The sequence below is a fragment of the Platalea leucorodia genome, assembly GCF_965183815.1.
Source record: "Platalea leucorodia genome assembly, chromosome: 1".
Taxonomy (NCBI): Eukaryota; Metazoa; Chordata; class Aves; order Pelecaniformes; family Threskiornithidae; genus Platalea; species Platalea leucorodia.
Window position 1 is genome coordinate 70,870,491 of NC_138823.1, and position 12,978 is coordinate 70,883,468.

The window sequence follows — 12,978 nt, forward strand, 5'->3', positions numbered from 1 at the left end:
TTGCATCCAGTCTTAATACTTGTTTTTGAGCAATAGCATACCTTCAAGGTAACATCCAGTTTTAAATGCAAGATTTTTGTAGTAAGGCAAATCTAGACTTGTTTGTGGTTTAGATTCTTTGAAATCAAGTTACACCTCAGTTTGTTACACTGGAGTGTTATTTCTGTTCACATTATGTATCTACAGGGTTCATTAATGTTGTCTGTAAAATTTCCTTAGTCTGTGCTCAGCTGGATGGGATCCAATCCAGAAGCCATGCAGCCACAGCAACGAGTTCTCATGCTTATCTAATGAAGAGCTTGGGCTCTGTTAACACAGCTATACAGCTGCCAGGTCACAGCTGGCTGAAACTCAGCTGCCTCAAACTGAACTCTGTGGTAAAATGACTGCTGTATCAATGAGATCAATTGATCATAGTCTCATCTTCTCAAAGTCTGCATTCATTAGTCCTCAAGTAGTTATGCTTCTGTTGAGCCTGATAATCTATGTCTGACCAATGAGCTGATTACTAAGCTATACGCAATCTTTGTCATAGCTTTCATACATTGTAAATCCTCTGCTTCATTTGATGATTTATTCCACAATTAATTACCCCACTGTTTAAAGCGATTCTCTATTTGTACTTTGACTGGATCTATTACCACGTTCTAGACATTAAAGCTTGTTTGGATTTTGTGCCTTATGAAAGACCTCTTCGGATATCTTCTCCTTCAGAAAGTGTTAATACAGTATAATTCTCATTTCTGTCTTTTTATGAGGTACTTTTTATGAGCTGCTTTAGGGTTGTTGCCTGCAAGGAGATCCTTGAGTTCTGATTTGAATTGACTTGCTCCTATTGTCTCAAACTTCTGTTCATTCTAATTCCTGCATTCACTTTGCCCATGAACTAGAAGGACCTTCTAGCTTCAATTGGTGTTCCCCTTTCTTATGGAACTGTGGCTTTTAGGCCATCAGTAGCTTCTTAGAAAATTCCCAGTTTTCAGTCAAATGATTTTCTAATTTTTTTTAGTTGTGATTATTCTCAGTTTTAATTGTTTCATTTTTGTAAAATATCTCTCCTGTCTTCAAAAAAAAAAAAAAAAAAGCAAATGTAGCATATATCGCAATCCAAAGTAGAAATTTTTGAGTGACTATGTTCTGCTTGCTGTTAGAGGAGGCTTATAAAGTCAGGTCTTGATAATAACCTGAAATTTTGCTCAAGAAATTCTAGTGGTCCAGGCCTTTTGCATCTTTGTGGGGGGGGAAGGGGAGAGTACTGATATCCTCATCGAACTTCTAGCCAGGTTAAGCGTCATTGGTTTGCTTTTCCCGTGCTTGATTTTTTTTTTTTAAACTGATCTCTTTTCTCTTGCTTTCTGTCTACCCTTCAATTTGTTAACATTCAGTACTCTGCTACTGCTTTATTTACTTAATTGGTTCATGATTATTTTTTCCCAAATCCTTCACTTTTAAAACCCCAGGTATGATTTAGCAAGGGTGGATGTGTCTCACATCCTTCTGTTTTAGTCACTGTTTTCTACTTCCTGATCTTACTTATTCATTTGAAGTCTTTTTGGCAAATATTCTTTAAAAATTAAGATTTTTTTTCATCTATTTTTCCTATTTTTTTCGAGGCTAGGCAGCACTGATACTTGTACAAGATGGCACATTTTCTTCCAGTGTGGCAGTTGGCTTTCACTTTGTGCGTCAAAAAGAAATAAGTATAGAAAGTCCAGCAAGAACATAATATGGTATCATAGTGAATGTGCATTTTATTATTGGTATATGTGTGGCACAAGACCCTTTGGTTAGACAGATTCTTGATCTGGTGTATGCATGTAGTACACAGACTCTGCGGTTCTTTGTACTTTTTACTGAAGACAGTATGGCTTTGATTCAATGTCCACTTCTTTTAAAAGGTATGGTTTGCACTAAATCATCTTTTTCAGGTCAAATTTCAGAGAAGTCCTCTGTTCTTGCCTTCTAGATTTCTTAGCTTTCTCAGTAAGATGACTCTTAGTCAGTAATTTTTATCTTTAACAATGGGCAGCAATTTATTTTGGAATTCTTTTTGGATCCTTAACTATCTCCTTTGCTTTCCTGAGCCTCAGTGTTATTGGTGTCTTGTACCCATGTGATAGGTACTAGTGATGTCTGCCCTGGAAGAATGTTCTACACTCTTAGCAAGCCTGCAAGGTTTACCTCCTTACATACGCCCTGGCCCTGGTGAAGTTCAATGTTAGTAAACCTAATTGTGTTGAATCAATTCTGCTGTCTCTTAAACACCATAGTATTTTGGAAAGAATGACCTGAATTGAACAGCAGTTCCATTTTGACCATTACTCCAATATTATCTCATCCAGTTGGCCACGAGGATCCTGCTAGGCAATGCCCCTCTAGGCTCGTAATATCTGCAAGGAGGAGATAATTACCTCATAGGCCTGGTGCCTGTGTATTCTTGCTCAGTAGCCTTTACCATCCAGACTACAACGCAGACTTCTGCTTTCCATGTGTGCCTGAAATGGTGGTCCAGACTGTCGGTAGAGGTTTGCATCCCCAAAGCAGTAACCCCTCATAGCTAACTAACAGTGCCATGACTTCAGAGTTTTCAAAGATCATCTATAACAAGAAAAAAAACTCTGGAGGATGTTGTGCATCTGCATCCGTGATAAAAGCAATACTGTCCATTACAGGAGGTGATCACGGATCAGGCTTAACATAGCAAATACCAACCATGATAACCCCTGCCTTGTGGATCAAGGCAGGCTGTGCCAGAGTATTCGGAAGGTCAGTTTTGCAGCTGTTCAGTATCCTTTCTCCATTATGACAAGAAGTTGCACAGAAGAACATCAGCCGACATAAAAGCGAATGTATTGTGCTTTTCTGGCTTAGAGCATTTTTCTCTGAGCTTGCAGTTTACAGTAGCTAGCTACAAGATCCAGCTGTTCTTATGCAACTTCCAGCTCTGTGAGATACTAGAAAGTTTTTGGCAGGTTCCCAGCATGCAATAAAGGAGTTTGTTTTCAAATAGTCAAGTGCAGCTAAAACTAGCTTTAAGGAGGTAAGACATCTGACTTGCTAAAAATAGTGGTATTTATGCTGAAAATATCCTACCTTCAGGGATCTGGTTTTCCTTGTGAAGTCTGCTGTGAAGGATTTAATGTTCAGAGCTGTTAATCTTGAAAAATGTCCTTTCCATCTTCACGGACTCAGGAGTGACTTTTTATTCTCAGTAGTGTGCTCTGGTCTAAAAAATGAAGCAAAAAACCCCAACAGCAAATAATGTTATGTATCGTAAAGCCTAGATCCTGCATGGAAGCCATTAGGCAAACAAGCATGATTTCATAAGCAAAGACATCCAGTGTTGGCTTTGTAGCTTCTATAGCCTCCATTGGGATAAAAGTAACAATTTTAAAGGAATTGAGACATTCAAACCATTTGACGTTAGTTCAGAACCTATTGTGGGATTTGGAACACTTGGCTTCAGAAGACTTCAGCACAGCAGGTCATGGTCATCCACATCAATTACTTTCTGATTCTGAAAGGGCTAGGGGGAAGGGATCCCACCTTGGATTACCAGAAGTACAATGCAGTCATACTCAAGCTGAAGCAGTAAGTTTGCCTCACTAATCCACATACTCTTTTTGAGATTGGCTCACAGTTCTTTCTGTATTTACAAAACCCAAACCACAAGATGTCTGTAAGATTCATGGGAAGCCAGGCTACTTTCCATGCAGGGTTTTACCTTCAAACTTTTTAGCTTTTCATACTTAATTGACTGGTGAAGAGGAGATCTCACAAGTCTTGAATACTACTCACCAAATGAGTACTCCCTCAGTTCTAGAAGGTGAATTTTGAGTTAATTCATTGCAAATCAAATCTCTCTGATTTAGAGACGGATGTTAGACTGTGTATTCTGTGTCACTGGTGGATTATCTCAAGGGAGGATTCGGATGCCAGCTGCCCTCATCCTACAGTTAAAATCCATTTCGGCTACTACAGTGGGGATGTATTATCTGTAGACACTTCTTATATGTAATCTTGCATGTGAGAAGCTGAGTTCTGTATGCATCTCAAATCCTCCATGGATTCCTTTGTCATTGTTCCTACTACTTTTCTACTTGATCATGGAAAATGAATGTTTGCAGAGGAGTGTTTGCTGTTCTTTTTATACTGTCTAGGACCAAAACTTAGGGTAGGTGCTTTAATGCCAGGATGGAGAGCATATGAATGTTCTGTAGGGGCCATGGGTCTCTGGAAGACTTCTTGCATGCTCAGGTCTTATAATTCAGAAATACAGGGCTTGGCATTGTTTAGTTGGTACACTTTTGGTAAGTCAGTTTAGGTAATGGCAGACAGCATAGTAGTTATGTTTTTACTTAAAAGCAGTGATTTTTAGGAAGGGTCATTTCAGCAAGCGATCAATGTCTGGAGCTGACGTATCAGGTAATCTTCCTATCAGGCATGCTCTTACCTTTTTTCAGAAGCTCCTGAGAATGCTGATATTAAGGATTTTATTCAGTCTTGTCACTGAGCGGAAGCTGCTGAGGAGTCCCAGCTGCAGTCTGGGAACAATTCTGGCATGAGCTTGTGACTTCTGTAAATAACTGCTTTTCCTTGTCTGCAGCAGCAAACAGCAAAACAGACAACTGCAGAAGAATACTGTAGAAGAGTTTATTGGCTTCTTTTCTCTTCAGACTAGAACGTTTGGATGCCCACGTTACCCTAAATCAGTTCACAGGGAACCTACTGATCGAGATCTGGTTGATGTTGTATTAGGGAGAGAATTTACTTTTTCCCACGTATCTGCAGCACCACTTATTATATTCATAGTAAGATTTTTTTTTTTTGCAAAGCGAAAACAGGAAGCTCGACTTCGCAAAAAATAAACAACCACCATGCAATAGATATCTGTATAAATACAAAGCTGTTCATTCATCAGTCAAAATCTGGTTTTGCAATTGGAAGGACTAAGGGAATTTCCGTAGCTGTATTAACTACTATAAGTTTGGGTCACCTCGTAATGGTGTCCAACTTCAGACTGACTGTGGAAAATGAGGACTGACAAACGGGATTAACAGTATAATCGCTATTATGTAATCCCTGATTTCTTTTAGGCAAGATGCACCAGGTCTTTCCTGTTCAGTGACATTAGTAAATTTGGAAACGTAATTGGTTTATGCTACTGTCCTACAATACAGCCATATTCAGGTGACCTAAATCCCACCTGGTGCTCCATGCCTGATATCTATTAGCTAGTACTAGACTGTGTTTCTTGTTCATGTTGAACTGCTTACACATACGGTTTATAATCAAGATAGAGTAAAGGACACAAGTTTATGACCAGGGTTCCTACGCCCTTGCAGTAATTTCTAATACAGTTCAAGAACCAATGGGAGCCTTAATTACAGGAATACATTATTTTATAATAAAGTTGCTTAGTAATTCTGATTCCAGATCTTGTAATGTTTTACACCATTATCATCTATTGCTTCATTTGGTATATTGAAATTTGTATTGTTAAAACTGGGTTTATTTTTGATATGTGAAAAAATAATATGCTTTCTAGGCTGAAGCCAGAAACACTTGAAGATGATCTTGATAAATATGCTGCAAGTGCCATGAAAATGAAAAAAGAAAAGGTTGATCTTAAAGAATTTTCAGCATACTTGGAATTTCCAGTTTCTCACACATTAGAAAGTATGTTTGCACTTTTTGATGAGGTAAGAAACATCATGTTTAAAAATTTTACTACTTTTGGCAAACTCCGCTTTAGCCTAATTCTGTTCCAGTTGAATTCACTGAGGTCTGATTTGGGCCAGTGCTAAGTGCTTTTGAGCACTTCCACAGTATTTGCCTACTGCGTTTCCCTTTCAGCAAAGTAAGAGCACCTATCATCAACTAAATAAAGCATTCATTCAGGTAGAAGTTAAAAGGAGTATCAGTTGGACAAAACTTATTTTCTTTCTCTTTTCTTATTTCTTATTTTCTTATTTTCTCCCTTATTTCTTTCTCTTTCTTATTTTCTTTCTCTTTTCAAAATATGAAGAGGAAGAAAGATGGATTCAGGCTAAACCTCTGCTGCTGCTTGTTGCAACTGAATGCAATGCCTATTAGCTGATATTTCACTTACTTGTAAATAAATCACTTGTTCTTTTAGGATGCCTGAAACCTGAAGGACCTAGAAACTTGGCAAATGAGCCGGTTTTTCATTCCTCTGGGAATCGGTCAGAATGGGGAAATGACAATTGTCTTTGGATGAGGTGCTGTTTGGACCAGGAAGTGGATATGTCCACAGTGTTCTCTCTTAGACCAAAGAACAGATGTCATGGATTCAGGGCTTAAATTAGGCTACTTTGCCCTCTGGTTCTCCAATTTTAATTTCAACCCGGTAATTCAGATGGTTTAATGTAAAAATCTTAAATAATGGAAATGAAGGGTGACAGTAGCAGCACTGTCTTCCAAGAATCTTTGAATTATGACTTCTGACTGAGACTCTGAAAAGGGCCTGCTGAGCTTTGATGACCCAAGTTCTTGCCCTGATGTAATTCATTTCAGTGAGACTTTTTTTGCAGTGGCATATGTAATGATCTTTCTGAATATTCTGCATCTTTAGCAACTGTTAGTTATTTATGAAATCCTCAGACAAATTGCAGTATTTTGAGGTGAGGTTTTCCTTCACAGAATGAAGATGGCGTAATTGACATTCGGGAATTTGTCATTGCTCTGTCAGTTGTCTGTAAGCCATCCAAAACTCTGGAAACAATTCAGTTGGCATTTCAGGTAAGCAGCATTTTCATCCTCTACGTAGTTTACTTATTTTTAGAAATTATTAATCCTGCCACTAGACTTAACAGAAGCTTGTTTCACATGCCCTTCTAATACTTAATAACATTAATGGAAAGTTAGATTAAGAGGTCATGTTCAGAGGGAATGCACTGCAAGTTTAAGTTGTGTAAAATTATGGAAGTTTGCAGTTTGAAATTGTTCTCTGTGGAACTCTAGTAGAATCCCTTTCAGCCATTAAGTCTCAAACCTGAAGTCCTTTGTATTGATTCCTCTAAACTAAAGGCTAATGAGGTGTGCTTACTACTTTTATATGTTTCAATCAAATCTTATTTTTCAGGTTAATATTTAAAAACTTCTCCTACATGTTAATAGAGATTAATTTTTTTTTTACCCCCATTTATCTCCTTGAAAAGATTTTTTTCCCTCTTAGTCTTACCGTGTTTCTGTGTTGGTCCTGCAGTCTCTGCCCAGACTTTATGCTTCCCAGAAGTGCTCCTGATCTTGTTCTAGCCTCAGTGGTTTGTGGTAGCATCAGCATAGATGGTTAATGCAGGCTTTTGGGGAAAGTGACAGCAGCAATACTTTAATATTAGTTTGCCATTCCAGTGGGTTTGTCTGACACCTTGATTTATTACTTTTTAATTAATCTCTTAGTAGTTGTTTTCAGGTTCTTCACTGTTGTTCGTATTTAGTGTTCACATCTATCATTCTTACTCTTTGGCCAGTATCAAACCAATTTGACAAAGGAGGAAGGAACAAAAATATTTAGTTCCTACAAATATTGGGGGAAATCTGCCTCTAATAGCTGCTATTACTGCTATTTCTGAGGGGAAAGCAGACAGGTCTCTGCCCTGACTTATTCCATTTGATCTATATAATGGCACAGAAAAATGGTCAGGTGCTGTTTGGTCAGCTCTGTGTCTTCATACTAAAAAGAACAAGCTTAAAGTAAACTTGAAGGTGGCTTTTAGGTAGCATTTCAGTGAAATTTAGCTGTCGTGATGCATAATGTGCAATATGCTTCTACCATTTTAGAGGAAGAAAAGCTCAGATTGGGCGGTTATCTTCTTTTTGGAAGCACCTAAATTTAAGTTAATAGAACTGTTTCTCAGAAAAATTCTGCCCTTCACTATCTGCTCTATTCTTCAAGTCATAATACGTAATTTTGAGTTCCTTGGTTAATTGCAAAATATAAAGTTAACTGGAGAACTGCAAAGAAGTTCTATGCATGTATTAAGAAGGGGAAGCGCTCAGCAAGGGGAAGCAGGTATGGCTCATTTTATCCTGCTAGTGATGATTGGAAGGGTTAAAAAAGGTCTCGAGCTCAGGAAGTTTTGCTCACAGTATTCTAGAAAAAAAAAAAAAAAAGAACCTTTTTTTTTTTTTTTTTTTTTAAATCCTTTCTTCTCCCCTGTCCTGGGTTTGTGTACAGTAAGATATTCACACAGCTTATTGGGAGCCATTGAAGGATCTAGCCAGTTCATGAATGTGTGACTTTGAACAGGTGCTGTCCTCTGCCATGTACTACTTTTTGCAAAGTGCTCTGTCATTTGTTTTCAGGGATAAAGTGCAACATTTTATGTAGCTGAGCAAGTTTTCAAAGTGGAATTGTTTAGTATATAGCTGAAGAACTTGAAAAATAGGAGTTACTGAGCCACCAGAGTTCTAAAGTGGTGGAAAATTAAAAGAGAAGGGGGGATTATGGCAATCAAGCTTAAGAGCAGCATTCCAGTGTAAGTGCTACATCCTCCCTTCCTAATTGCTAAGGAAACCAAAGGGTGTTGTAAATCTTGCCAATATGATGCTTGTGAACCTTACCTCAAGTATCACCTTCTGACTACTTGATCTGTGAAAATATAGCAGGTTTTATTAAACAAGTGTCTTGTCCTTGCCCCTACTCCTTGTGAAACGATGTGCAGGTTAGGTGCTAGGGAGGAAAAGGCAAGATTCCTGATTTGAGCATGAATGTTGTCTTCCAGAGAACTTCAATTTTTTTTTATTCCACTGACTTTTTTTATTCCATTGAGGTGTGCTGTCTGCTTGTGTGAAAAACACATCCTTATGCCTGTTTTGTTCAAGCTCATCAGTTCCCATCTTCTCAATGATGTAGAGAAACTAAAAGGAAGCCTTCAAAATAGCATTTTTTACATGGTTCAATATTTGCAGTGTTATCATGCTTGAAAATGAGACAAAAATGTTTTGAAAACTCTTCTGTCTCAATTTCCATTGCACAGGCAAACTGACTGACTTTAGAAAGTTTAATGAAGCTGTATTTGTTACAGATGTTTTGAAATACTCAGGTCCTTTTTCAGGGGAAAACACTGTACGTATACAAACATAGAATGAGACTATGAGCAATTAATACAACGCCATTTAGATGTAGGCATTTTATGCAAACTGGCTGTCGAATCAGTTGGATTTTGGTCACAGGAAATCTTGAGTTTTACATCTGACCAAGTCAAAACAGTAACTGCTTTAGGCTGACCTAAATATATCTCCTGATTCCACAGACTCTCTTGAAGTTTGGACACGTAGCTCAATGGACTAAAAGTTATCCTGAGTTACGTATCTGCAAAACATGTTAGTGTTAAACAGTCTTGTCTCTGAATATCACTGAAATTCAAGTGGTTAGGCACATAAACATAGGGTGTTTTTGTGAATATAGCAAGCTTTACTTTCTAAGCCTACACAGGTGAACTAATAATCAATGCTATCTTTTACCAAAACTAATCAGAAATCCTTAGATCACATCAATCTGAGAGTGACTAGAATTTCCAATACCAAATTTTAATTTTGCATAACAACTTAGTGTGGTGCTGTTTATAGGAGTTAGCATTCAGCTTTGCAATGATTTACCTTGCTGTCTTGATTCATAGCTGTACCAGTCAGAAAATGGAACTATAACAGAAGAGGATTTAGCTCATATTCTGAAGACTGCCATGGGTGTGTCACAGATTAATGTTACGCATCTTTTTAGAGCTGTAGATGAAGAAGAAAAAGGAGAGATTACATATGGTAAGTATTTGAAGTGGTTCTGAACTGTCACAAAATGTCAAAGTTGTCTGAACTCATGTAGATATACCAAACCAGTTATATTTTTATTAAACTTTACCTTTTTTAGTTGGCTTGTTGACTTTAATAATAAAAGCACTGCAGACAAAGTAAATTTACATTTAAAAAAAAAAATGGAGTTTCACCTTTAATATCAAATGTCATGTTTACATGTTTTCAGAGGTTTTCCCTTCCACGTTAAGTCAGGCAATAGCTGGATTAGCTCTCTCAGCATATTCTGTTCTGTGACTTCCATGTATTTTTGTGAATATGTATTTTTAAGAAACCTATCTTAGCTCTGTCCTTTTGTTTTGTCTCTTGTATCTGTTCCCCACTATTTCTGTCCTCCCAGAATGTAGGGGGGTATAAGACTTTCTACTCCTATAATAATTTCTCAGCCTGTTTGAAAATAAGTCACGAGTGTGTGGGGGGTGGAAATGAGGGGGTATTAACTAGGCTGCTCAATATGTAGTCTGTAATGCAGGTGATATGGAGGCGAGAAAGTTGCATTTGAAAAACTGTGAGATCTGGGTGAATAGATTATGCTGAGAATCAAAGTACTTTGTGTGTTACTTCAGGTTCTTCATCTTTTATGCAGTAAGGTTCTAAATTTAGTTGTATCATTTAAGTATGATCGGAGTTGTTGATAGCCAATATATTGCGTATCTCCAGTAGAAGTGCTTATGATATGCCCTGTTTTAGTGGTTTTCCTTCAGGATAATTAGTATGTATTTGATTTGTAAAGATCTTAGAAATTAAGACATCGGTGTTAGTAACTCACCATTTCTACACTAGTAATTCCTACGTTTCAGTTGTACAATATGCATGTAAAGCTTCAACCACAGAACTATTTTAGAGTTATTGGAATGAGAATCATTGCCACTGCCCTCCCATTTTTCCCTGACTGCTATGTCTTGCCTCCTTGATTCCTGCTGTACTACCCCTTTCCTTTCTGTACCTCTCACCTGTCATGTCCCCAGTATTTCCATGTCCATTTGACATTATTGACTTTTTCCTGCCTATCTCTGTTGCTCCTTGTTGTCTCCTAACTCATTTGGGTGGTGACTCAACATTTCTGACAGGACCCCCACCACCACCCAGCTTAAAAAATACCAGCACTGAATCTAAGCTGGTAAGCTTAGCAGAACTCTAATTTTGGCATACTTCATTGTTTGAGAATAGCTAAATTTGAAATGGTGTACAAGTGAACTCAGAACAGTTCATGTGAGTTACCAAAGAATTCGTATTTTAATATCCATCTTTAATAGTACTTAGTTGTGTTTAAATCTGCACTTCACCCCTGAGTGGTCACGGTATGTTCCCATCACAAGAAAATCTGGACCACTGAGCCATAGCAGTGGCCACTGAAGTGCTTAGCTCTCATTTTCACTATTTTATTTCCTGCAGTCAAGAGTAGTCTTTTGTGAGGCTACACAAAGTAGGATGGTATTTACATCACTTCTTTGAAACTTTGCTTGGATCTTTTCCTGAGAGAAGTGCTCATTTTAGAATATAAACTTTGGACTGAAATTATAACATATCTGAACACTTAATAGTAAGAATAAATGTCCAGTTTATTGTGGTAGAGAATTAGAAGATGAAAATACACTTATGGTATTGCATTTCTATATTGAAAGTTCTTGCCATAAATATTCAATCTCTTGCCTTTCCTGAGAATATGTGCAACCTTCCACATACTCAATTTGTTGCACTTAAATACTGAGAAAGGAGAGGTGGAAAATTTGCAAACTACACCTTTTCTGAAGGCATTGTCCAGGCAAGTTCTGAGAAATCAAAACTTTAAGATTCCCCCCCCCCCCCCCCAAGACTTTATCAGTGACATGATCAATCAGCCAGTTGTACATACAGGTTTTCCAACATAGATGATAGTGTTGGTTTTCATGACCTGAACTTCATCCGCTTTTGTTGAAGTTACAGGGTCCAAAATACTTGAGATCCATACAAACTGCAGATATAGGATACCCACTTTTTTGTTTGCAGAAGGATGAAGTTGTTTATTGCATTCTCCTCACCTGTCCCTTTGCAATAGTTCAGAGGCCGGGCTGACCTACAACTTCAGTGCCCCTGTGAGACAAACAACATTCCCTTGCCCTTTGCAATGCTGAGAAAAACACACCGTCTCAAACAGAGAAGGATGGCGGAGAGGGAAAGCTGTGGTAGTTCCCTTCTTCCACACCAGCCCAGTTGTACCAGGAGGAACTGGGCTCCACTCCTCTGAAAGGCTACTTCAGGTGTTAGCCGCGCTGCACGCCAGGGAACTCACAGCATTGTCTGATCGTGAGCTCTTCTGGGATAAGACAGTGGATTTGAGTGGGCTGTGTGTGGTACACTGTAGGTGACTTGAGTTAGTGATGATAATGTTCGCATCCAGCTTCTTCCAGTGCCAGTGTACATTATAAGAATAGCTTCTTATGACCTGGATCCTGTACAGTATCTTACGTTCAAATCATGTCTGAATAAACAGCCATGTGGGCAAATTGTGACAAGGCTTTAATGCCAGATTTTTAACACAAAATATAACTTCTTGATGTTAAGGATTCCCTGCTCCCCCGGGAACTAATCTTGCTCTTTTTATTGTCTTCCTAGCAGCCAACATTAAAATCAGTTGTTTTACAAATTATTTATCTTCTCACAATATTATGCTCTAAAATATTAGGAGTTTTGAAATGCTGAAATCTGGAAAGCGGAAGGCAGCAATGACAGCTGCTGTTAGGTTGATGAGAATTATAAGTGCAAAGCATTAAAGGGCATGTTTGCAAAAGACTTCCCAGATTTTTAAGAAATTACTACTCTTGCTGTTCATTGTTCCTCAGCTGGAGGGCTTCTGCCCTTCCCCCAGTGAACAGTGAGATGCTAAGTTAGGGCATGTGGTGCTCCTCATGCATTTTAATGCAAATCTGAGCCTGTTTACCCTTTCACCATACAAGCTAAGCTCTGGTCTGAAGTGTTTTAAAAGGGCTTAGATAACTCTTTGCAGCATCTCGGCTCTGGGGATGTGGTAAACTTCTGCTGAGAAGCTAAAACAAGCTGTGGGGATAGCATTATGTTAACTGCTGCTATTTTCCTCCCAAGTGATCATGTGATTATATATGTGTAAGTATTCAAATTTAGTGTCCTTCTGTTTCAAAGAGCTGATTC

At 38.2% G+C, this 12,978-nt stretch overlaps 1 protein-coding gene across 3 annotated transcripts in view; it reads left to right on the forward strand.

The window, feature by feature from the left end:
- The window catches only part of LPCAT1 (lysophosphatidylcholine acyltransferase 1), a 67,456-nt gene that overhangs the window by 46,200 nt on the left and 8,278 nt on the right, over window positions 1-12,978 (forward strand). For all 3 annotated transcript variants that reach the window (XM_082314442.1, XM_082314444.1, XM_082314443.1), the window contains 3 exons: window positions 5,549-5,702; window positions 6,664-6,762; window positions 9,645-9,783. In XM_082314442.1, the coding sequence (XP_082170568.1) occupies window positions 5,549-5,702; window positions 6,664-6,762; window positions 9,645-9,783 (392 nt within the window). The remainder of the gene's footprint in view (window positions 1-5,548; window positions 5,703-6,663; window positions 6,763-9,644; window positions 9,784-12,978) is intronic.